At 36.9% G+C, this 27,287-nt stretch overlaps 1 protein-coding gene across 1 annotated transcript in view; it reads right to left on the reverse strand.

Annotated features, from left to right (window-relative positions):
- The window catches only part of rdgB (retinal degeneration B), a 689,086-nt gene that overhangs the window by 111,587 nt on the left and 550,212 nt on the right, over window positions 1–27,287 (reverse strand). Inside the window, exons 12-16 of the mRNA XM_067154865.2 lie at window positions 18,862–18,963; window positions 13,424–13,603; window positions 10,707–10,869; window positions 4,879–5,096; window positions 544–787 (exon numbers count right to left, since the gene is read on the reverse strand). Coding sequence (XP_067010966.1) covers window positions 544–787; window positions 4,879–5,096; window positions 10,707–10,869; window positions 13,424–13,603; window positions 18,862–18,963 — 907 coding nt within the window. The remainder of the gene's footprint in view (window positions 1–543; window positions 788–4,878; window positions 5,097–10,706; window positions 10,870–13,423; window positions 13,604–18,861; window positions 18,964–27,287) is intronic.

Consider the following 27,287-nt stretch of genomic DNA (forward strand, 5'->3'; position numbering starts at 1 on the left):
GGAACAACGAAGAAAACCATCCTCCTTACCGTCCATGTTTTATGGTCATTGTAATTCTTTAACCATTACATGATAGGCTCTGGTAATCAGTGGTCTAAGAATTATAATTAGAGTTACGAGATGTTTACAACCCCCTTTTCCATCACGCTTCTTTCTCTGGTGGCTTTGTGATTGTGGTGGTGTTAGAACTGATGATAGATGTTTTTCCATACTGCTCTCTCTCCTTCATGAGCAACAGAATATTCCCTGTTACAAGTTTAGTGTTTTGCTTTATAAGCAGGTGAAGGCTGAGAATATATTATCATTTTCCAATTCACAAAATAAATGAAATCTGTTCTTTTATGCAGAGATGAATTATTCATGTTGATTTGAACACATGCATATCTGTGTCTTAATCATCAATATACAGATCAGCAACAGATGGAATGACAACCTTTTACAATGAAAAAAATCAAATTCAAACATAAAGAGTATAGAGTCATTATTCTGAGCATTAATGCACACATCACAACACTACAGGTAAATTAAGATTGAACTATGCACCTTGTTGATGAAGATCTTCTTCTTGGCAAAGGGGCTTGTAAATGTTTGCCTGGATAAAGACCTTCAGAAGATTGGCCAGCGTCTACGTCTGAAGTATGGACCCGACAACTCGGTCGGTAGCCATCTGCAACCTCCTCTTGATTTGCATCAGTGTCTAGAATACTGTTTTCACTATCGTGTCTGGACTGGTACTGGATCGATCGACAGAGCGCGTCGTAACCCAGTACTGACCCCACACCATCACCTGGAAATGAAGAAACAAATATAGTGTATATGGAGATTCTTTTTTTTTTTTTTAATTCTGCATGGAAGAATAAGAGTTCTAAACATTCTTGAGACAACAGTTTACTTAAAACAGCTGATGGAATCCAACAGATTCCATGAAGAGCTTACATACTTAGACTTCCCAGTTTTTCAGAATGTGAAAAAGGAAGAGCAAGTCAGCGCTGTCACAGTCAGTCCAATACCTGCAAGTCACCTAAAGTAGCAGCCAGTAAATCGGGCAGGCCAGAGAAATTACGTTGTTGCCAAGGTTATCTAGTTATCTAGGCGTAGAAATGTCTGACTGAAAACACCATCCTCGCAGGGCTTCTACGGTGGGTAAAACGGGATAAGTCGATGGTAAACTTGTACAATTTGGCATTTACATCACTCTGACACAGATAGGTCTTACAGTGACAATGGGATAGGAATGGGAAGGAAGCAGCCGTGGCCTTAATTAAGGTACAGCCTTTTGCCTGATGTGAAAATGGAAAACCACAAAAAAACATGTTCAGGCTATCGAGAGTAGGGTTCAAACTTATTATCTCTCAAATGCAAGCTCACAGCTGTGTTCCCGTAAACGCACGGCCAAATCGCTCAGTGATCGTAAAATTCATTGTATATTTCCCTTGGAGATGATGGCTCTATGCTTTTCATGAGATCACGCTGCGTATTGCTTTGTACAGCTGCCCACCTAAAATGTAATTGTTTTGGTGCCTTGGATAAAGCTTCATGAAGCTGTTTATGTCACGGATGTCCAAACATCAGCTTGATGAACTTCATTCTTAAAAAAAATAATTTATTGCAAAGTTCCACCTATTCAATAAATTATATTATTCATATTTAAACAGTAGTCTTAAAAAACTAGTATATGTTTTGGCCTTTCTGTGCCCATCTTCAGTTATAATTAAAAGTATTTAATTACTGGTAATGACACATTATGGATGAAGTATATACATTAAAAGTACGGTATATCATTAAAACAAATTAAAATAAACATGGCACACTTCCTATAGCATTACATAAAAAGTTTGTTTGCTGAAAATTATGTTCAATTGACTTAAGTAAAAATTGTTATAGTAGAGATGACTATTTCATGAGACAGATGTTATGCTACATGCCAGTTGAATAGGTGCTGGAAGAAGTTTCATTATGTAGTTGATATACTATCAATTTTATGTATTACAATATTTTAAATTAGATGCCAATCTGGAACCTGCTGACATATCGATATTTGTGATTAATTATATGCAGATTGGTTATCACAGGTACTGAGTGACAGTGAATCGGATATTTCTAATGATTAACAGCTGACACTAAATGGGGAGTAACCGTGAAGAAGATGATGTTTGTTGTTTGAAGGGGTCTAACAGCTAGGTCATCGGCCCCTGATAGTACGAGGTGCAACAAAATTAAACGATTACTAAAACTTCAAAATGTATCCACTGACTAAAATATAAAACAAATGATGATGAAAAATTGACCATGAATCCAAAAAAATCAGTGGATCCAATTCACAATGCCTTTTTTTTTTCTGAGATGATCCTTGTTATAAAAAGGGGTCCAAAATCCAGGTCACCAACACAGATAGGTCTTATGGCGACGATGGGATAGGAAAGGCCTAGGAGTTGGAAGGAAGCAGCCATGGCCTTAATTAAGGTATAGCCCAAGCATTTGCCTGGTGTGAAAATGCGAAACCACGGAAAACCATCTTCAGAGCTGCCGACAGTGGGATTCGAACCCACTATCTCCCGGATGCAAGCATAACTGTACTAACACAGGTAATGCAGACCCATGGTGTCCTTCATTTAGGGGCACTAATCACAGGCGATGTATACTATAGGTGCTGTTCACCTAGTAATACTATTCATGGGCAATGCAAACCCACGGTGTATAGCACAGACCTATGGTGTTCCTCAAATAATGGTATTACTCACAGGCAACGTAGTTAATTACAAGTAGAACCAGAGGTCCCCTTGGCTGTAACTAACTGCCACTTTCACTTAAATGTATCAATTAATGTACATAATCTAATAAAAAGAATACATAAAAAAGCATCAGATTGAGGATAAAAAATAAGATTAAAAACTAAACATCTAGGAGATTACAATATTACTTTTACCATTTCATAAACATAGACTACACTAACAAGGTAGAGAAGACATAAGAATTTTAAGAATTTTATTGCCGAGGATGAATTAAGAATAAAACTGAGCATCTAAAATGTATCTAGGAGATTATGATGTTTCGTACTATTTAATTAATTTGGTGAAAATTCACTTACATGGCTTAATAAGCGGAAAGGTATTTGAGACTTTTTTCCTGAGTTCCAGCACTACTTTGCTGGATTTTATATAGTTTAAGGTCATTGTATACTGCCTCGGTGGGCTACACATGATGGTACTAATCACAGGCAACACCCAGATCTATGGTGTTCCTCATATAAGGGTACTACTCCCAGGTAATGTAGACCCATGGTGTTCCTCACATGGGTGTACTAATCGCAAGTAAATTCGTGTCCTCACATCCTCTTATCAGGCACACCCCCAATGGAGGTAAGCAGCATGTACCATTTTAACTATATACCAGCCCTCCTGCCATTCTTAAATTTCTGACAGTACCGGGAATCGAAGCCGGGCCTCCAAGGACTAACCATTACACATCGCAAGTAACATCGACCCTTGGTGTTCCTCACATAATGGTACAAATCACAGTAGTCTAATAATTGTAATTTCATCATCCTTTGGTCCCCCTTTTCAGTCACCTATTACGAAAGGCAGGGGATACTGTGGGTGTATTCTTCGTCTGCATCCCCCACCCACAGAGGGTTAACCGTGAAGAGAAATCCTTTGCATACTTGAATACAATAAGCACATGAAAGCAACAAACAGGGCATTCCTACTTCACCATGTTTAGAAAGACTATTATATGGAGCCACAAATGATACTGCTTTGAAAGGTATCATACTGTACAGGCTACTAAGCAAGCTAATGAGTACATGTTCCAAGTTCGAGGAGGATATCTGGAATACTTTTTGAGTTAAAGTAGTTTTGAGGCTTTAACTATCCGGTCTACATGGGGCAGTAGCCTCAGTTTGGGACCCGTCATCAAAGTGTTAAAGTTCACAAAGTCTAGTGAGCCCTACATTTTTACGACCCTAATTTCTTTTAGTATAAAAACCATCAGTGATAAGAATCATGGGATATGAAAAGGAAGCAACTCACCAGAAATCAGTAAGGAACGGTTGCAGCTTGCCCTTCTTTATAAACATATTCAAGTACCTTTGGGAGAAAAAGTTAACAAGCTGGATTCCAGAGGTCAAAAAAGATTTAGTAAGAAGTAAAATAAGAGGGCACTACAGCAAGAGTCCAGCTCCACAGCTAAATGGTTAGAGTAGTGGCCTTTGGTCACAGGGGTCCTGGGTTTGACTCCCGGCAGGGTCGGGAATTTTAACCATAATTGGTTAATTCCGCTGGCACAGGGTCTGAATGTATGCGCCATCTTCATTCTCATCACTATGCACAGGTCGCTTACGGGAGTCAAATCAAAAGACGTGCATCTGGCGAGCCGAACTTGTCCTCGGACACTTTTGGCACTAAAAGCCATATGCCATGTCTATTTCATACTATGGCAAGAGAGATTTAAAAAAAATAAGGTTTTAAGAATGCAAGGATTCCAAGGAAGAAGGAAAGGGAAACCCAGTTGAAAGTGGTTTGAGGAGAGAAGAACAAAGCATAGTGCAACAGTGAAGGAATATTGGAATGAATGGAAGAGGGTACAACAAGGAAGGATGAATTGAAATTGACACGTTGTCCCTAGCAGGTCTCATCGTAAAGAAGAAGAGGAGTTACTGTAGCAAAAGTACATTTTTTGGTTGAATGGTCAGTGTACTGGTCTTTGGTTCAGAGAGTCCTGGGTTTGCTTCCTGGTCGGAACAGGGATTTTAACTTATAAAACCTAATGCTGATCCCAAACAGGTGGGAAAAGAGCAGGAAGAAGAAAATGATAAAAAGAATGACTGTAGCAAAAATTCAGCTCTGCAGATCTTGAACTATACACTACTGTAGTTCTTACCTACAAAACAGACTTGTCCACAGAACCCCTGCCCTTCTTCAGACTTGAGGAACTCTTGATACACAGAGTTGGCCGCTGTCACCACCTTCGACACCATATCGTGGTATTCCGGAGTGGAACTAGCGAATAAAGGAATGGCACCGATCGGAATGGAATCGTGAGTTACGTGCGGCGTGTCTGTGCTGGACGGCGACACGTCGAAACTGTACGGACTTAAACTGTAAGGAGAGAGAAAAAGTATTATTTATTTCTCTTTTCTGTTAGTAATCAAGGATTGAGCCAAGAGTTGACTCCTCAATACCATTCTAAGTTGATACATGGGAATAGAGTTACGGACGATATTGTGAAGGAGACAGAGGTAAAAAATTATATTGTCATGTGGGGAAGCATCTTCATCATATAAATGGGATTTAAATAAAGGGTACATATCTCTGCAAATGGTTATGAGGGTATTTACGGCTTATAGTATGGATGTAAAGGAGAGAGCATATAAGTCTCTGGTAAGACCCCAACTAGAGAATGATTCCAGTGTTTGGGACCCTCAACAGTATTACTTGATTCAAGAACTTCAAACAAATCCAAAGAAAAGCAGCTCGATTTGTTTTGGGTGATTTCCGACAAAAGAATAGAGTTACAAAAATGTTGCAAAGTTTGCACTGGGAAGACGCAGGAGAAAGGAGATGAGCTGCTCGACTAAGTGGTATGTTACAAGTAATGGAAATCATAGCAAATCCATATTGAAAATAATCTTATGAAAAATATGATAAATTTATTTTTCTTCCACATATTCAATACAACTCAATATATAAGTTAGAGTTAAATTCTCATTAAAATAAGAATTGGTACATGTTTCGTCCTTTCCTATGGGGCATCATCAGCCATAGCATTACGCCAAACCATATCAGATACCTGATTATTTTTTTAAATATTAGTAAAAAAAAAATACTGCAAAATTAAATATGTTAAAAAACTTCACTTAAAAAGCAGTCATTAAATGAGTAACTTGATTTAGGTACAAGTGGAATAAATAATATTGATGGCCTTGAGCCATGGTCAATGTTGAATTTGAATGAAATTACTGTATAAAATATTGTTTACAAAATGATGAAAGTGAGTAGAGAACTAAGATATAATTGATTATATAAAAACTTAGCAAGGAAATGCATTCCAACACTGTGCCATTTTTACATAATATTGGAACTTGGCATGTCTGTTTGATATATTCTTATACAAAAGATATCGAATAAGTTCTAAAATTTTAGTTTGTAAAATGGCCCAGAAATGTCATAGTTCTACTTGAGCACCTATGTTGAACAGTTTATTAGAGAACAACTTGATGAGGCTGTTGAAATGTCATTAGACCATCTTCTTACGTTGAGCAATATCCAGTATTGATGGTGTGCCAGCAAAAAAGGACGTTGCTTTCATGTTGTAATTTTACTGGAGAAACTATGTTGAACAATTAAATAACAACTGTTGTTAGTGTTCATATGTTGGTTTACTAGTTGAAAGGGGGTTGTCAAACTGTGGTATAAGTTTAATGTTATGCTGTCCCATGTGTGCTAACTCATTTAATGACTGCTTTTTTTTTTTTTTTTAAGTGAAGTTTTTAATGTACCGATATTTAATTTTGTAGTAGTACAAGATGAAAATAAATAAGTCCAAAACAAAAGTAATGGAGTGCAGTCGGACGAAGGCAGGTGATGCAGGAAATATTAGATTAGGAAATGAAGTCTTAAAGGAAGTAGATGAATATTGTTACTTGGGTAGTAAAATAACTAACGATGGTAGAAGTAAGGGGGACATAAAATGCAGACTAGCACAAGCAAGAAAGAGCTTTTCTAAGAAAAGAAATTTGCTCACTTCAAACATTGATATCGGAATTAGAAAGATGTTTTGGAAGACTTTCGTGTGGAGCATGGCATTGTATGGAAGTGAAACATGGACGATAACTAGCTCAGAAAGAAAGAGAATAGAAGCTTTTGAAATGTGGTGTTACAGAAGAATGCTGAAGGCGAGATGGATAGATCGAATCACGAATGAAGAGATACTGAATCGAATTGGTGAGAGGAGATCGATTTGCCTAAATTTGACAAGTAGAAGAGATAGAATGATAGGACACATAAGACATCCAGGACTTGAGCAGTTGGTTTTTGAAGGAAGTGTAGGTGGTAAGAACAGTAGGGGTAGACCAAGGTTTGAATATGACAAGCAGATTAGAGCAGATGTAGGATGCAGTAGTTACGTAGAAATGAAAAGGTTAGCACAGGATAGGGTGGCATTGAGAGCTGCCTCAAACCAGTCTATGGACTGATGACTCAAACACAACAACACAATTTTGTAGTATATTTTAAAAAATTTAAATTTAAAAAATTCAGGTACCTGATATGGTTTAAAGTAATGCTACGGCTGATGAAGCCCCATAGGAAAGGGCGAAACCTGTACCAATCCTTATTTTAATGAGAATTTAACTCTAACTTAAATATTGAGTTGTATTGAACAGGTGGAATAAAAATAAATTTCTCATATTTTTTTATAAGTGGTATGTTAATTCAACAATGATACAAAAGTTTATTGAGATCCACCTATTCAATACACATTGGGTTCTTAAAAATTAAGATTTAGAGCTTGTCATTCTAAATTAACGGGACATGTTTCGGCCATTGTGTGGGCATCATCAGCCATAATATCATGCCTAAAAGATAAAGATCAGGATCCTGATTACTCTAGTCAAAGTGTTACATAAAGAAATAACGACGTGAGACAAACTGAAGACCTATACACGCAAACAGTACAACATAACTGACGAAGAACGGGCAGCCAGGTCAGAGAGAATGAAACATTTCTGGGAACAAAAGAAGAAACATCAACCAAATTTGTAAACAATATTCATAAGACTTGACTGTATATAGATTGATTTCAGTGCTCCAATGTGGGCGTAATATAAAATAAATAAATAGAATGACAAGATGTAAATCTTAATTTTTAAGAACCCAATGTGTATTGAATAGGTGGATCTGAATAAACTTTTGTATTATTGTTGAATTAATGTACCAGTCATGAGATTTGTAACATGTAAGTGGTATGTTCCGAACTGTCGGTGGAGAGATGGTGTGGAATGACATTAGTAGACGAATAAGTTTGAGTGGTGTCTTTGAAAGTAGGAAAGATCACAAAATGAAGATAAATATGGAATTAAAGAGGAAAAATTGGGGCAAATATTCATTTATAGGAAGAGGAGTAACTTACCAAGGAAGATGTTCAGTAAATTTACAATATCTTTGCAATCATTTAAGAGAAGGCTAGGAAAATAACAGGTAGGGAATCAGCCACCTGGGCGACTGTCCTAAATGCAGATCAGTAGTGAGTGATTGAGAAGTTCAAGAGCAACTCGACATCTTGAGCGAGATTACTGAAAATGATGGAATGAAAATCAGCATGGAAATGTCTAAGACAATGGTGTTGACTAGAGGAGCAAGAGAAGAGAAAGGAATTATAAAAATAAAGGGACAAAACCTTGATGATGATGACGACGATGCTTGTTGCTTAAAGGAGCGTAACATCTAGGTCATCGCCATCTAATTGTATGATATGAAACAAAATGTATTGATAATTAAAGTTTTAAAATTCAACCACTGACTAGAAATTAAAAAGTGATAATGAAGAATTACTGAAAGAGTATCGTAAAGTTGGCATTTTAAAGAGCGGATCAGGTGCTACACGTAGGTGTACTTCAACCAGCTCATGTTCCTCAAAGACATTATTAATAACAATAAAAGGATGACAGTTTAAGTTCAGCCACAGAAGGGCAACAGGACACAGAAGAGGAGACTGCTGAAGGACCATATGACACTCCAACATCAAGGTCCCCAAGACAGAAGAAAAGAAAGGCAAGTGAAAGTGAAAATATTGGTGCAGAACTTGTAGGTGTGTTGAAAGAAAGTACGTCAAGGATCGACGATGAACTGTATCGTCACTTTGTGTTGCTTTTGTTGCCGACTTTGATGAAACTATCCCTCAGATTTTTCTATCTTTTCTGCAACGACAGACCGGAAAAGTGTTTTAGGTACTTGACTTCGGGATGCTCTTTTGCTGACATTGTTTGGAAAGAACGACAGTCTGTGAAATTGTACAAGTTTTTGAAGCAGTATGAATGAATATGAAGACAGAATACCTTCCTCAACTGATGACAATCTTGGTTAGGTATAGCTCAGAAATTCGAATCCAGAGAAATTTTCCTCACGTTGTAAGAGCAATAGACAGCAAGCATATCCACGTAATAAAAACAGCCAACACAGGATTGCTGTACTACAATTACAAACATTTCTTTTTTTTTTTAATCTAATGGCATTTTGTGATACTAATTATAAATTCATATATATTAACATTGGGGAATATGGAAAATGTAGTGATTCATCTGTTTTTAAAGATTCGTCTTTATACAGAAAGCTGATGGATGGGAGTTTAGGAGTGCCTGACGATAACAAAAGAGAAGGTATTTGAGACAAAAGGCCATATTTTATTGTAAGTGATGAAGCATTCAGTCTAACAGAACATGTTTTACGGCCCCACACAGGAAACAATTTGACAGAAAAAAAAGAGAATATTCAACTATCGGCTATGCAGAGCACGTAGATACATTGAATGCACTTTTGGAATTTCAGCAAATAAATGGTGGATTTTACATCATCCTATCAATGTTAATATAAAATTGGTGGAAAACATTGTAAAAGCACTTTGTATTCTTCATATCTTTACATGTGAAAGATATGATGTTAATTTTGAGCACACTTTGCATAGACAACTGGAAGGTTTAGAAGATAACAAAAGAGGGCAAGTTCAGAGGGGAAACCGATCAATTATTAACAACAGAAATTTGCTAGCCGATTATTTTGTCAATGTTAATCCATTACAATGGCAAGATGAAATTCACTTAAGAGTAGTGATGCAATAGTTGAAGGATTGAAAGCAACGAAGGCATAAGTAAGATTTCTTGAAATATCTACTTTTGAATGTCAAACAGAAGTGTTCAAAATGTTATGGCAAATAGATACATAGTTTTAAACAATTTTAATAGTATAAAAACTGACAAAAAGTATCCGTAGGTTGTATCTTGTATAAATAAGTGTTAAGAACTTAAGTATGATTGCCATTAAAGTATTTATATAAAATATTTCTGAACTGGCATATAAAGCCATAGTTTAAGGTCGTAAATAATATTGTAATATTCTCAATTGAAATAAGTACAAGAAAATGTAAATATGTAATGTAACACATAACTAACAAAATATGTTTAAAAAAATAATGTAATGAAATTAAAACTATAAACTTACCCAGTTTTTTCTTCTCATTGTGTGACATTTCTTTTCCTCCAAATACATCAACAATTTCCTCCCACATTTTCATTTTTAAGATTCAGTCATTGTACTCATTCACTTTCATACTCCATAACGAAGGACAGGGTTGTATCTTAAAAATAAGCTTTTCTACATCAAAATCCATCACCAAACGTCCTTTCTCGAATGCAAACCGTGCAGAAATGCGGTGGCGTGCTTTGTCTCCCATGCAAGTCTGTGGAAATCGACCACCGTGTGACCGCGCGGTAATGGAGTTTACTGTGGCCAATATCGTTGGCTGTGCACTCGTGCAGTTAGGCGGCAGCCAGTGCGTTGTCTTTCATATGTTTCTACAGAAATTGACAGCCACTTGACCGCCAACTATCGTGGCATGCGGCCAGTGCGCTGTTGCACTTAGAAGTTAGGTGTGACAACATTGTTGCTTGCCCTCTTTAAACAACAATCATATCATACACATAAATAAAGACTTACCTAGAGAGTATGCCCAGAGCTTCAGTACATATCGATGGGCACGAGACTAGCTTGATGGCAATATGACCCACCATCGAAGGGTAATGTTGCCTCATCACAGATTCAAATGCTCCACGGAACGTAGTAATATCAGACTTTTTAGCAGTGACATCCACGTTAGCATCTGAGAAGAGTAAAATCACATGTTGGTACAAAGTAAATGAATATTTATTATTACAGACTATGAATCTCATGTTAAATCCGTACTGACGGGTGAACTTCTTACAAAATTGTACAAAACTATTTTAATCCTCCTAGTCAATACTATATAATTTCGTCCAATTAAGGCTAAACTTCACACATAAATAGACATGTTTCGACCTGGCATTGGGTCATCCTCAGTAAGACATGTAAAATGAATTAAAAACATAAAAACACACAAAATTAAATGTTAGTTCAAAAGTTTTTAAACAGCATGATGAAAGTTAAAAACTGTGAAATGTTGTGTTGATATACATAAGCATTATTGAAGTTGAACCGTCTGATTTTAGTGTTACGTGGCCTGCTTGCATCACCCATGTTCTCTGACTACGGAGTCCACTGGTCTTATGTATATCAACCCATGTTGGAACACAACTAAGCCAACAATATACAGATACCAGTTGAACAACACCAAAGGACAACAAAACATTGAAACAGAAAGACCTCCAGCTCAAGAATGTTTTAACCATCAACATTTCACAGTTTTTTAACTTTAATCATGCTTTAAAAAAAAAATTAACTAAGATTTCATTTTGTGTGTTTCCTATGTTCTTAATTTATTTTACATGTCTTACTGAGGACACGTAGCTTGACAAGACTACAACAGGTGGACCTCTAGGATTGTTCACTGGAGACCATGGGAACACAAGAGAGGCATTGGAAGACCCCAGAAGAGATGGCTCGACGACATAAAGCTGTTGGCTGGAACACGCTGGTTCCAAGTGGCTCAAGACCGAAGACGATGGAAGCATATGGAAGAGGCCTATATCCAGCAGTGGATTGAAATAGGCTAGAAGAAGAAGAAGAAGAAGAAGAAGAAGAAGAAGAAGAAGAAGAAGAAGAAGAAGAAGAAGAAGAAGAAGAAGAAGAAGAAGAAGAAGGAGACGAAGAATAAGAAGAAGAAGAAGAAGAAGAAGAAGGCTGAGGATGACCCAATTCTGGGTCAAAACATGTCTATTTATGTGTGAAGTTTCGTCTTAATTGGACTGTAAAATATATAGTAATTACTAGGAGGATTAAAATAGTTTTGTACAATTTTGTAAGAAGTAAATAAATACGGTATGTCAATTCAGTAGTTCTCCTTGGTTTAATACATTAAATGTTGATTAAAAACACATTAAAGATACTACTGGGATTTCTTTAGCATTGAAAACAATATAAAGTTTATAGGAATGCTCTAGAAAAACACAACATTAAAAGTCCATGAGAAAAGGTTTCAACTTGTCATAACATAAAAACACAAACATAACAAAAAATCATAAAGAACACATAAAAAAAACACTTATTCTTGAAATCTTGTTGAAAAGTATCAATAGCATCAGAAATATCAAGAAAATTTCTACAGCATGATATTTCTGATGCTATTGATACTTTTCAACAAGACTTTAAGAATAACAGTGTTTTTTTAAAAATATATTCTTCTTTATGATTTTTGGTTATTTGTACATGTTGAAAAAATAGGTTAAACCTGTACTTGATTTCTCTGTATACATTTTTTCCTACTCATTAAATATTTTGTAAAAATAAATATATTACGCATTAATTTTCAATACACCCTTGTACATATGTATTTGGTATAAGGATAATATTTTGTCAAAAACAGAGGAGGACTGAAAGTAAATGCAGAAAAGGCAGAAGTGATGGTAACGAACAGATAGGGAAAGGATGCAAATTTTAGACAAGAGCAAACATGTAAAACGTTTTTTTAAATATCTACGATCAGTGATAAGTGAGGAAGATGAATATGGAAACAATGTTAGAGAGAGAATCAAAGCAGGCTGAAGGTAGTGGAGAGAAGTGGCCAGAATTGTGTGCGATAAGAAAATATGTCTAAAACAGGGATAAGACATGTACTGGTATATTAAGTGAAAACAAGGGAGAGAACAGAAATGACAATGCTGAGATAGATGATTGGGGTATTGCTGAGAGACAGACTAAGAAATGAAGATATTTGATGGACAGCTGAGTCACATATCAGAGAAAAATAGACTGGGACAGAATGGGCATGTTGTATGCAAGGAAGAAACAGGGGACAAGGAGAGAGCATGGATAAACCAGTGACAGGAAATAGATCAAGAGGAAGGCAGAAGATGGAGGGACAGGATTATGGATCACCTAAAAGAGAAAGGTTTTCAGGAGGGGAGTGTGAGAGAGAGAGAGAGAGAGAGAGAGAGAAATATGGAGAAGTCTCTTTGTTGTAGCTGACCTCTGAATTGGGATAACGTGAGAACAAGAAGATAATATTTTGTCACAACAAACTATTTTTCTCCGTCCAGTTCATAAATTTTTGGCCTTTGCCTGCAGCTGACTATAGTCTTCACTATTATGCTGGTCTTTTAAGTGTGTTGCTTACCCCTTCATAATTAGGTACTTTTAAAATTTATCTTGTTTTCTGTATACGTTAATTGATTAAATAATAAATCCATATGTTAATTTATTACTGAAAGACACAGTGTGATCAGCCACAGACTATTCACCTAAAATACTGCCAGCGTGGAGCACTAGGAGCAGAACAGTGGTACGACACGTAGAGATGTGGGTACCAGAGAAGACCGGTGAACCAGGACACGATAGGTCCACGCTAGCAGAGCCCACCATCGGACGGCCCCGCTCGCTCGTTACTCGCTGCAGGTACGTGTGAGAAAAGATGCTGTCCGCTACAAACAAAGTTCAATGTTTTTACATTATAAACAGAAGTTTAATACTTGGAATTAATTTATAGACAAGAATACACAAATATTAAAAACAATAAATGAAGAGAATATGTTCACCAGAGAATAATAATAAATAAAAAAAAACACCTTCTGCTCGTGCCTGATACACCCGACTGGCAAATACAGAGAGCTTGTATCATTAGTCTCAACGCAGGCGAGTCCCACTTGGACACATGACCCTCAGAAAACTTAACTGAGGAACATGGAGGTATGGTTTGGTCCCACAAGCAAGCAAGGTCAGGACCACATCTACAGGGCCTCCAGGTTTATGTGGAATATGAACTGCAGAGCCATTTAGTCTTGCTTGAATAGTGGATTTCATCTAATTAAATATAGGAAAATCTAGAGAGGGAACAATAGAGAGTCTAGAAATTATTATAAGCTTTTGTGTGTTCAGAAAACAAGGTGAAATTCTTTATGTTTTGCAGGGAACTTTGCTTAGCGTCTTCAGAAGAAACTCTCGAGTGTTCACGAGGAAGACTTCTACAATAATGAGGGTTTGAATTTAAGTAAGTGGTACTCTCATTTGTCACCAGATGGCTCGCCATGCGCTAGCATTCTGAGCAGGATCTGACGACACCATCTAAGCTCCAATTAAGATGTTTCTTGTTTCACCGTATGTGCGTTGCAAAGTAAATTGGAGCTTAGATGGTATCGTTGGCTCCCACTTAGAATGCTAGAGTACAGTAAGCCATCTGGTGTCAAATGAGAATAACACCCCCAATGGCACTAAGAGCGCTGAAGGGCCTTGTCCAATCAAGCCACCGCTGCTCAGCCCGAAGGCCTGCAGATTACGAGGTGTTGCATGATCAGCACAACGAATCCTCTCGGCTGTTATTCTTGGCTTTCTAGACCGGGGCCGCTATCTCACCGTCAGATAGCTCCTCAATTCTAATCACATAGGTTGGGTGGACCTCAAACCAGCCCTCAGATCCAGGTAAAAATCCGTGACTTAGCCGAGAATCGAACCCCGGACCTCCGGGTAAGAGGCAGGCATGCTACCCCTACACCACCAAAATGTCAGCAAATGAGAGCAGCACTTTCTATAGAACGGTAAGCATTCTTAAATTCAAACCCTCATTATTGTAGAAGTCTTCCTCGTGAACAGCCAAGATTTTCTTCTGAAGACACAGAACAAAGTTCTCTGAGAAACGTAAACAATTCACCTTGTTTTCTTGATGTGGCGAAACCACAAAAGCTTATATCATGTCTACAATTATGGGCCATGAAAGTATCAATCCAAACAATAGAAAGTCTTATGAGCATAGTCCTACACGAGTGTATATTAAGGTATTAACAATGTGTTTCATACAGCTTAAAAACAAAGTTTTCTTTTAGAAGGATATAAACAGTGTTTGAAACAGGAAACAAGGAATATCACAATATCTTGTTAAGCAAGTACATCTCTAATTTCTAGGTTAACGAATACAATGATCATCTTTTTAATACAACCCGATACAACAATGCAATAAGCTCAAAAACAAGTCTGACACTATGGAAAAAGTTACAAATATTGTTAGATGCAAGTACTAGAGGAGTCTGAGATTTCAGTCCTATAGCATAGACAATTTCTTACAAAGAAGCTTGTTTGTTTAAATGCAGTGCCTTTTTTCTTGTGCAATTTCGTACTGAAACCTGAGTGGATTTTACTCATTTTCCTTGTACAGCCATTTGGCAACTGTTCCAGTAGCTTAGATCCTTTCCAGCATAACAAATATGGCCTAGGCCACCATAACTCAATTGTTAAGAGCATCAGAAGGTTGTGGGTTTAGATCTCACTGGTATCTGGTTGGCCATTTTTTTCCTGTACTTAACAGCTCTTCATTGTGTTCTGATTTAATATGTTGAAAGTGGTGATAATTAAATATTCAATGAAAACAGAACAAATAGGATAAAAATTATGACATGTTAGCATGGCAAGAGGGAGAAGCTGAAAGAGGAGACAAGGAGAAACATGAAAACACTAAAGGACAATGATATTCTCCACATCCTCATACACTGCCATCTTCAAAAAGATAGGCTATCTTGTCATCAATCCCTGTTCTATTGTAAGTATTTTCTGGAGGGAGGGGGTAGGTTTATTTTGCCTACCTGGTGTATCCATTCCTTTACAAGTAATGAATTTCATCCTGGTACGCGGTGGAATTATTATATATAACAAATTCCAAATATTGAAATTATTTTAAAATTTTAAATTTTAAAATAAATTCATGTTATTTTCGAAATTAATTTTATTTTTATCTAAGAATTTAAGATTTTAAAGTGGTGAAAGGGTGGAACTTCTCAAACTTACAAGTTGGACTTTGTTATATATCCATTCCTTCTCAATCACTGGCAAGCTTGTTTATGCTTCCCAGCTTGATCAGAAGAGTCGGCTTCAGCACTTGTTGAGGGGTCAACTTGATAGTTCTATAGTCTTGAAGTGGGGATTGTAGGATAAGAAGCAAGCTCAATAAACACAGCAAGAAGGGAAAATATAAAATGAAGATGAATACAGGTGATCAGATACAGAACAAACATAAAAGGAGCCCACTGGGTCAAGTACTGGTAATAGAAAAGAACAACAAACAAGAGAGAAATTAAGTCATATGCTGACACATAGGAACATACAATGACTGGTCAGTATCAGGGAACAACAGAAAAGGAGCCGAAGACATCATTACACTTCCCACACCAATACTGTAGATCGATGAGTGTAAGTCTGATGAAGCTGGGAAGTACAGCAAGTTTCTCTCATTGATTGGCCAGCAGCAGGTGCGCGCACCCAGCTTATCCGCCTCTCGTTGACTCTTCACTTCCCGTTACACAGAGCAGCAAAAGCATGGGAACACCCGCACTTAGCAGTTCAGGTCCAAGTCTACAACGCGTGTTGAGTGTTGATCTGTTCCAACTGTTCGAGTTGTGAAGTGTTTCTTCGGGGTATAATTCTGATAATGTCTCCACATGTGTACACGGAAGAAAAGGTATTTATGTACGATAATTACGTGAAAACAGAGTCTTGCAGGGAAGTCATTAGATGATTTGTAACACAATTTCCAGGTACGCCCTAATCATAGAGAGACCGTGTGGAAACTCGTAAACAAATTGAGAGGAACTGGTTCTTTACTTGATAAGAAGCGAAGTGTTAAACAAGATGTACTTAACGAGGAGAAAGTAAATGAAATCGCAGAAAGATCAGAATATATGCCTACAAAATCCCTAAGACAACTTGGACAAGAAGCTGGAGTTTCGAAGTGTTAAAATTGAAACCATAGAAGGAGGAGAACATTCACAACATCTCCTGTCATAAGTTGTCATAAGTTATGAGCTTATTTTCTTAATTCTTAATGACTAATTGTTATCTCATGTCATCCATGGATAAAGTGAGCAAAGTGCTGTCCTTGCTGTTATGCTATGGAGCGGGGAGTGATGAGTTAATGGGAGGGTGCACTTGCCGGCCAGCCAATAAGAAAAACTCACTGTATAAACTACTTTAATCGGGATTGAGGAGAAATGGATGTTGAAGATATTGGATGGATGACAAAAGAGCCCATTTATTTGAAGATGTCAAGATTGTCTTTGTTCTCTTGAGTTTTCATATTTTTCCTCTGACGTCTTTCCTATTGCTTTCTCCTCCATCCTGGCCTACTATTGTCCTTTTCTACCTCTGTTCCCATCTCTCTATACACATGTCCCAGTTGCTACTGAACTTGGCATTTCCTTGATAATTCGAACACCAATGAAGATCTTGCAATGAAATTTGAACAGGGATATGTTACAATTCTTGTGACACAGTGTAGCCAACAGCCAGCCAGTTTGATTGTTGCCACCACCCTACCTCCCTGTTGGTCTCTCCAACATTTGAAAGAGGTACCTACACAATCTCATACTCTTGGTTGTTGTTTCTAAGCGCTAGTGCAGTGTAGTGTAAATGTAAGTTCAGGCAGGATACTTGGAAAATGTATCAGTATACTACGAAGGAGCGAGTGTTTATTGTCTGCAGTTACTGGAAAATGGATTCGAGAGAGTTACGACAACAGCAATTTTTGGGAAAGTTTGGAGGCCGACATCCACTGAGCAAGTCCATCACTTGGACCTTGTCAAACAAGCACTTCATGTCGTTGAGATATGTCCATCATCTGTTTTCCTCCAGGAGCTGCTCATTGACAACATGTACCACGTTGGCCCGCACAATGACAGGTCGCCCTGAGCGTTGCTGATTATCAGTTGCCACACGTCCTCGCTGAAACTTTCTTACCCTCCATGCAATTATATGGTATGGGAGGGTATTTTTCCCAAGGGCCTCCACCAATTCACTGTGACATTCTCTTGCATTTCTGCTCCAGAGAACTGCTACTTTTATATATGCGTGTTGCTCAACATGGGTTTCTTCCATTTCACACGATGTTCACCACTCAACTGATTTCACAGAGCTCCTGTGCTCCTACCAGCAATTACAGAGTCATTTGTTGTTGTGAATTTACACTGTGCCTGTACAGCTTCCACGCGACAAATCATGGTTTGTGATTCACTCACATACATGCAAGAAGAAAAATAATTGCTAAGACTTTTGCCCTTACCCTCATGTTTTAATAATGATGTTACCAAATATGTTTTCTTATTAAAGAAGTTTATAAATGTATTTATTCAAAATTAGTTTTGGCAGACTGAAGAAGCTAACAGTTATGAATTAACCAAATCAAAACTGAAAAGAGATGGCTTCAGATATCATATCTATTAAGATGGAATTTCGCATCACATCATCTGAAAATTGGCCATGTGGTCGGCCCAAAAGAAACCAGTGGCTTGATTGCCTTCCAAAGACATGCACTATGTTGTTCTTGCTCAAAACGATGCGCTCAACAGAACCAAGTGGATGTTGGCTTGCAAAACAGCGGACACTGTTCCACTGCGGGAAAAATGCTAAGACGACAATGAATGATCTTCATTAGTATTGAATTATTGAGTGAATACCACGTTCAGTAGGAAGTGAGAGATTCTTTATGACTTAATACAAGGGATACCAAAATTCATTGAATTTTAATGCCCTAAATATGTCTGGACCAAAAAAGGGATGACCAAATAACACATTACAACAATGGTCTGTTAAACATGAAAAAAAAAAAAAAAAGTCAAAGCAACCAAAGCACTTGAAATTTACAAAAGACAGAAAATCACCAACACAATAACAAAACACACACACAAAGATGAAACCAACAAACCTTGCTTATCAGCAGCAGTAGGAGACGTAGTATCGAGATCTTCCTCCGTAAGGAGATCGAGAGAGCTCCACTTTGCCAAAGATGTATTTTCGCCGAGATCTTCTGTAGAATAATGCACCACTTCAGTAAGTATCAATGTTACAGAACTTCAAACTGTCAAGCAATACTTTATTTCCTCCTTTTGAGTAGAATATGGAATAGGTTAGACCATGGATTGTCACGTAGACATGTTACTGTGCATGATGAGGAAAATAACAGTAATATACTGTTCTAGTAATTTCAGGAAAGATTAGTGATTTCAGGAAAATAACAGTAGTATGTTGTTCTAGTAATTTCAGGAAAGATTACCGATTCCCGCTATACAATTAAACTTTTTATAAGTCACTGTGACATATACAAATAAAAGCAAGTAAAGTGAAATCAGAAAATTGTGTACTGAAATTTTCAGTAAACAAGAATATTTTAACTTTTCTAGCTGAAAAAAAAAACTTGTTCATGGGAAAAAATGTAGGAAATAAACTGAAATCTGAAACCTGACTTTTTTCATGGGTCTTTTAGTTTACCCAGAAATTGACTATCTAAATTTCACTAGGTCATTCATTTGTGCATTATACGCGGATGCCAGTCAAACTGAAGGGCAGAGTGTACAAAAGTACTGTCTGGCCTGCCCTCATGTACAGCTCCAAATATCGGAATAATAATGCTATAGTTTTTATGTCCCACTAACTACTTTTTGATGGTTTTCGGAGACGCTGATGTGCCGGAATTTTGTCCCACAGGAGTTCTTTTAGGTGATAGTAAATCTACCGACACGAGGCTGACATATTTGAGCACCTTCAAATACCACCGGACTGCGCCAGGATCGAACCTACCAAGTTGGGATCAGAAGGCCAGCGCCTGAACTGTCTGAGCCACTCAGCCCGGTCCAAATGTCAGACAAGATGGAAGAAGCATGACCAGAGAATGCAAGTCACAGAGATGCAGATGCTGCGATGGTCGGCGGGCATCACTCTGCATGACGAAGTGTGCAATAAGCATGTGCAAAGAACTTCTGAAGTCGTGCCCATCAGCGATAAGATGGAGGAAAAACAGCTCCGCTGGTATAGCCAAATCAGAAGACATGATGAACACCATCTAGTATAGAAAGCTCTTGCCGAAAAGAAGCACAGGGCATCTTAAGGCAACATGGAAATACACTGCTGAGGTTGCTTTAATGAAAAGTGAAGTGCCGTTAGATCTAATGCAAGAATGTTGGGCATACTCTCTCCACACGAGATGAGCCAACCCAGAGTGAGCTCACGAGTGCCAATTTATGTGTACATTTACAGCCAGGAAATAATAACAAGAAGAAGTCATTCATGTGTCGTGTGCCAGCACAGAACACAGTAATTTTGGTTATCATGATTAAACTGTGTCAAGTCCACTTGGTCTGACACCATGGTTAGGCGGTTTGAGTCCAATTGGTGGTAAAAATTTTCACCATCAGAATATGGGTTAGCGGGGTAGGATTGTAGATTGTGAGCCAGAAGCCTGGATTCAATTCCAAACCTCTCTGCAGTGTTCAAATGGAGTGAGGGCATTAGATGCTGTTGATGGTGATTTGTCTGTTGGATGGAGACATTAAGCCTTGAGCACACCCCTCAGTATTATTCAACAGGAGTAGGATAGATAGATAATAGATAGATAGATAGATAGATAGATAAATACTTAAATAAATACCATAAAGAAGTAAATTTTGGAAAAGAAGCTTTGGAAATAAAAACAACAACCTGTCTGGATAAAATAAATAAAAGAAGACTTGAATGAATTAGACATAACACTGGAGAATTTAAAGAATAAATCAAACAAAGTAAATAAATTGAAGAATAGTAAAATTAGATTCCTACCAAAATGTGATAAAAGAGAAACAACTAAAAGGGTATTTTCAGAAGAAGAACGGCAACAAAGATCAGATAGAATGAAGGAATACTGGAAGAACAGAAAAGAAAAAACCACAAAACATCATAGAAGACCGGACAGAAATTGACTACAGTGGTCCAATGCAGCCATAAACACACAGAAAGAAATAGATAGATAGATAGATAAATTAATTTATTTATTTATTTATTAATAAATGTATGTGATATTTCTATTTTTATAAAGATATGGTTAAAGCAGCCACTCTTCTACTTCTGATCAGCAGAGCCTTGGCTTTTTCAGCAGGTACCAAAACACGTGACATATCATTGTACCAATCCATAGTCTAGACCTTACAAACTTGGAGGTCTCATTTTTGTGCAAGTGTTATTTTCATGACTTCAACAGTATATTCTGTTACATTTTGTAAATCTATGCCATGTGAATCCAAGCTCATAATTACAATAAAGAACAGAAACTTAAAAATGATGCTAGTTGTTCAAAGGGGCCTAACATCTTGGTCATTGGCCCTATTACATTTTTAGGTCATGTATTAACCAATTTCCCCACTATGCTTCGTAAACATGAATTTAAACTGGGAATGCATTTCTGTGAAATTCTTATTTGATTGTAATATTGTAAATTTGAACAATCCTTAAGAATAAAAAACTAATGGGCAAGAAGGAAGGTCAAAAAAATGTTGACTCCTCATAGTCCTGGGTGACTCACTTGTGAAAGAGATGGTGGCTCAGATATACCTGATAGCACACTGAGCAATTTTGGCAATTCTATGTCTACTTAAAATGAAAGAGTTCGAAACTTTGTTCGAACATGAATCCTCCTTCCCTAGAATTGCCAATGAAGGAAATTTCCTAGTGTATTTTTAAGTAAAATAATTGTATGTCAAGGGGTTAAGGCATAACCAGTTTTTTGAAACAAATTTTAGAACAAATTAAGAGAAGAGGAAGTCCAAGGAAGAAATATCTGGAAGAAACTATGAGCCAGATGGGTTTTGGAACATAGGCAGAGTTAAAAGGGCAGCAGAAGACAGAACCTCTGGTTGTAGCAATAAACTAAGTATTTGATAAATCTAAATGAGAAAATTGGTCTTGAATAAATGGTTGTATCGTATGGACATGTGCAATTTTCAATTCTTCCCATTATCATTGAAGGATGTTTAAAAAAAGTACTGGCCCCACAGAATATCAGGACTCCCAGACAGCACAGATATGCTTCGTTTGTCAGGAAGGAAAAGTGTTTTAATTCCATGTTGAAAATTCACTCTACCTGCAACAGAAATGTGTATTGCCTGAGTGACATGGTAGTTGGATATGGAGCTAACTGCTCTATCATACTTAGTGCTGAATTACAGCTACTGAAGGCATTGCTTTTCCCTTTTATGTAAAATAAACTAAAAAATTACAGGGACGTTCACAACAATTCAAAAGGATTAAAGTTATAACAAAATATAAGTAATGGAAAGGAAAAAAGCAAGAGTGACCGTGTGGAAAGGAGGAGGAAAAGGAAAAGTGGTGAGAGCTGTGGAATATGTCTCTTTCAAAGAAACATTTACTATGTTGTGTAAAATATTATTGAAGAATATTTTATTTGTATTCCTTTTATCTATCTAAATTTGGAAATGTAGCTACTAAACTGTAAATTATTATTATTGTTGAGTGATATTTTGTAATGTTCTGGAAATAATCGTAACGCAGACTTTCAGAACAGGGTGTGTCTGCCACTGTCGATTCTAGAAGCATGTTTTTACTAATTTTGGAAGATGGAAAGTTCGCAATTAAGGTTAGGGGATGTTCTGGAATATTGTGAAAACATCACGACTTGGTAAGGGGTTTTGATTGGTAGATCTGGGTGGCGAGAGGGAAGCTTCTGTGGTCTGATTGATTACTTGGCGATTGCACCGGGGCCAGCTTTGCCTTCTAAAGAGAGCAAGGCAAAATTCTGTGGTCTTTTCGTTTCTTGTCAGTCCAGTGATCAGATGCACATCGGCGACCCTCCCTCCCAGGATGGGCTGCCTTGGGGTAAGCGCTGTTGGTTTCATTTCCATCTTAATTTATATTTAATGTTTGCTTGTATTTTCACATCGCAGTTTACCCCTACTCGCCCAGACTCGCCACTCAATTATTCAGATGCCTTAGCTTTTCAGCTGGGCCTGCCTGTTTGATTTTGGAGGCATTCCCTTTTCTTTTAGTTTTGTAAACCGTGTAATTAGTAGATTGATTTTATTTCCGTCAGGGTTTGCCTATATAATTTCGTATCACTTGATGCATGCTAGTTTTACCTCTGCTCCACATAGAAGTGTTTCTGATGTGGAAGCAAGTTGAACAGGCCTCTGCATCAAGTTTAAGTATTTCTGATTTCCCCCTTGTTTCCATTATGTGGCACGATTGTCTGAAAGCGCGTTCACTTTAATTTGTATCATGTGGTTCCTATTAGCCTTAAACGTTATGTTCTGGAAGTTGCATTAAGTTAAAGTATCTTTGGTTAGCCTCTCTGACTTAAAAAAGAAAAGCCCTTGGCAATTTACATCTATTTTGTTGTTTTGAGATATCGTACCTGGATTTTTGAATTGATAGATTTTGTTTTGAATTTTCTTTGTAATGTTTATTTTGGAAAATAATATCCCAGATCAAGCGATCGCAGTTGATTTTTCTAGAAACCCGCAACCTACATATCCCAATGGCCCTGGTAGGATTCCCATGCCTGCTCCACCCCCGTTCTTATAATTGCCTAACCCGATGTTCATTTCTTGATACTTGATGGAGTTCATCTGAGGTTTTGTTTTGTGCCTAAGATATTAAAATGCCGTGTAATTTAAGTTTTCCTTTTTCTTTACTATGCGTGTGTAACCACTGGAAACCGGTTACAAGCGGAGAAGGACGAACAGGATAACATAGTACAAAAAGGGCACTTTCAAATAAACAGTAGAAAATATCATAATATAAAGTTGGAATTTAGGAGGACCAATAGGGGCAAATACTTGTTTAAGAACTAGGGATTGGAATAATTTACCAAGGGGGATGTTCGATAGATTCCCAACTTCTTCAAAATAATTTAAGAATAAAATCAGGTAAACAACTGATAGGGAATCTGCCACCTGGGAGACAGCCCTGAATTCAGATCAGTTGGGACTGATTGTGTTTATTCCAAGTTTTCATATTCATAATCTTCTCTTTCAAATTATAACTTGATTTGTCACTTGCAAGCTTTTTTCTCCCTTATTTCTTATATTGTAACTCTTGGTATTATGGGTTTTATTTAAAGTTTCTATTCATTACACTGCCTAATCTGCTGTAAAACAGGAATAAAGCTATATATAAATAAATTTAATAAATGACCAAGTATCTAGAATTCACATGGCAGGCTCTACATACATATACAGTATTTTTAACAGAAAAGGTTTCACTTTGACCTATGAAAAAAAAAAAAAGAAAAAAAAGAAGCACATGCCTCAACAAATTTTATTGTATATTATTAAAACTTATTATTATAACTAGGGTCAACTTCATATGCAAAAGTAAAGTAAATAAGAAACTTTAAAATTGCTGTATATATGGCATGAACACATCAAAAGGCTAAGCAAGTTGCTAAGTGTTATAGATCGTGTAGTTGGTGGTTGTGACTTATTTTAAGAAGAAGTACTGTACATCTATGTAACCATCCTCGCTCGATTCTAATTCAAAGGGAAAGCCGAAGAGGAATTCAATCTTCAGATCTGCTGACCTCTAAAAGAATAAAAGGGAAGAACTGCAAAGGATGTGCAAACTTATTACTGACAAAGTCAGATGGGATCGAAGGAGATCAGATAAGGGTCATGTGGTCACTAACCTATGCTCCTCCAAATTCAGAGCCCCATAGGAGTCACCCTTTCAGCTGTTTCTTACAACAGGCAGGGTTTTTACCAAGGGTGTATTTTATGTACACTTTTACAGGGGTGTTGTTAATTCCTCTGGCACAAGGCCTTGACATTTTAACGTTGAAAATATTTCTTAGCAGACAAAGTAGGGGTCCCCCATACTACGAAAAACAAAATTAATCAATTTCTCAACTGTGCCAGAAGTTGAAGGGATAAAGGGCCCCAATAGGTTTCAAATTGTGAGTCTTGGATACCTCTATCAAAGAGCTAAAATCCCTGGTTTCTTTGTTTGTTTTCTTTTTGATTCAAATCCTGGCCAAATTAACTTATTTTCATAATTCTTTCTGTACTGTGTTCCTTGGTTCAATACCCTTAGGCATTTTTGATTTTTTGAAAAATGTCCACACCGAATGTAATTTTATAAGGGTTTAAGTGAAACTCTGCATTGACTCTCATTAGCACTCGTAGTGGTAGAAAAAGACAAACTGCTAATCAAATCGACCACGTAACGATGACTAAGAAAAGGATTGTCATTTTTAGGAATAAATTCTCATACTTCATTTTATTTTATTTGCCTAAAATTTGTAGCTCATATCTTTAGGATGTTTTCAACACTAAATTGCTTGCCTAAAGGGATTTTTGTTCACCTTAAAACACAGTCCTTCCTTTACATATAACACCACACTACCAACCGCCACAGAAATACTAAGTAGTTAATACATCCCTTTACATTAAGTTGGCTCCAGGAAGGGCATCACACAGTGAAACTGGACTCAAATCCAGGGTATTTTCCACCCCAAGAAACTGCAGAGTGCCTTGTTTATGGTACATGTACAACCATGAAAAAAGAAGATAATTTATTTTCTAACAGTTCTTTTTTAAAATAAATATTTTGCATATAAAAATCTGACCCTAGCAAACACACATGAAAACAGGATGATTTTAATAGGAACAGCTAACAAGTACATCTTCAATTCATTCTCTTAGAAAGGGATGAAGTAGAGCTGTGGAAATCTGAATTATCTAATAATATGGAAAGGCTCTCAAAAGGAAAATAAATTATAATTACCAATAATAATATACTGGTTTGTGTAAATATCTTGTTCGCTAAAGGTACTTGGTAGGTTTTCCTATTAGAAATAATATCATTTCCACTTACAGGGATAATAAAATAATACATTTTGATTTCAGAACTCATGTATTACAACACACAACACCTTGGGCTACGAAAACTGGCACAAAATCTGAATATATGTATCTCCACATTTTTAATTATTCCCTTACCAAATTTTGTATATTTTTAGCTCATTTATATAACCATATAAATATGTATTTATATACTTTATAACATTTTCTTCATAAAAATAAATAAATACAAAATCCCGGTCATCAGCGGCATGACAAAAGATTTTCATTTAAATGTGAGAACTTATGCTAACATAAAAAAATTTGCAACATATAGATCAGGTAAATTGGCCTAACAGAAAAAGTTTACTGGGTACTGCAATGAAATGACTATCTGATTTATTTACTGTAGAAGCTGCCTATCTCTCAGGGAGGTCCAACAATCCTGTATTAATGATCACTAGGGCTCCGATGTTTATGACCTAAAAATAGCCCAAATAAGTAAGCAAATATGACCTCAAAAGTGATGAAATATGATGCAAAAAATTACAAAATATGATCAAAAATAAATAAATTATAAATCAAAATGGCAATTCGTTTGATACACATTTGTATTTATTCTTATTTTCATATTGATTTTCTGAATATGCATGTTTAGCAGCTATTCACAGTCTATTGTCCTCGAATCACTTATCAAACATTTGTGCATACATATATATATATTCTTTTTTGCTAGTGGCTTTACGTCACACCGACACAGATAGGTTTTATGGTGATGGGATAGGAAAGGGCTAGGAGTTGGAAGGAAGCGGCCATGGCCTTAATTAAGGTACAGCCCTAGCATTTGCCTGGTGTGAAAATGGGAAATCACGGAAAACCATATTCAGGGTTGCCAACAGTGGGATTCGAACCCACTATCTTCTGGATGCAAGCTCACAGCTGCGTGCTCCCAACCGCATGGGCAACTCACCTGGTTGCATACATATCTATAAAGTACTAAGTTCACTAAGATTATCAGATCACGCAACATTCTGAAAGTCGGAACATGTTTGCACCCTGCACTGATGGTTTGAAGTACAAGAAAACTAGAAATCAATCTATTTTTAAACATTTTTTTGGAACATTTAAGCCCAGATTTAATTAATATTATTCAAATGCATTGAAGTTTAAATTGAGTACCATGAAACGAATTAAGTTTACATCTTTCAATACATTACAGTAGGGTGGCAGGATCTATAGTCCAAACTTACATACGTTTTTCATTCTTCTCTGCGGGTGGAATTGAAGTGTATGACAAGATTCATATTTTGTGAACACTTGTTCCCATTCAGTAAGTTGAAAACTATTTTGCACAGCTACAGCTGTCGTCAAACCACTGGAATGTGTCCGAAATATGGCGTTTCTACAAAAATAGCTCAAAATGCGACCTTTTGACAAAAAATAGCCAAAATATACATTTATATGACAAATAAAGATCACTTAGTTGTAACCATAATCACCGGATATGTACCAAAATGAAATCAGTCAAGAA

Source organism: Anabrus simplex, chromosome 10 (genome assembly GCF_040414725.1).
Source record: "Anabrus simplex isolate iqAnaSimp1 chromosome 10, ASM4041472v1, whole genome shotgun sequence".
Lineage (NCBI taxonomy): Eukaryota > Metazoa > Arthropoda > Insecta > Orthoptera > Tettigoniidae > Anabrus > Anabrus simplex.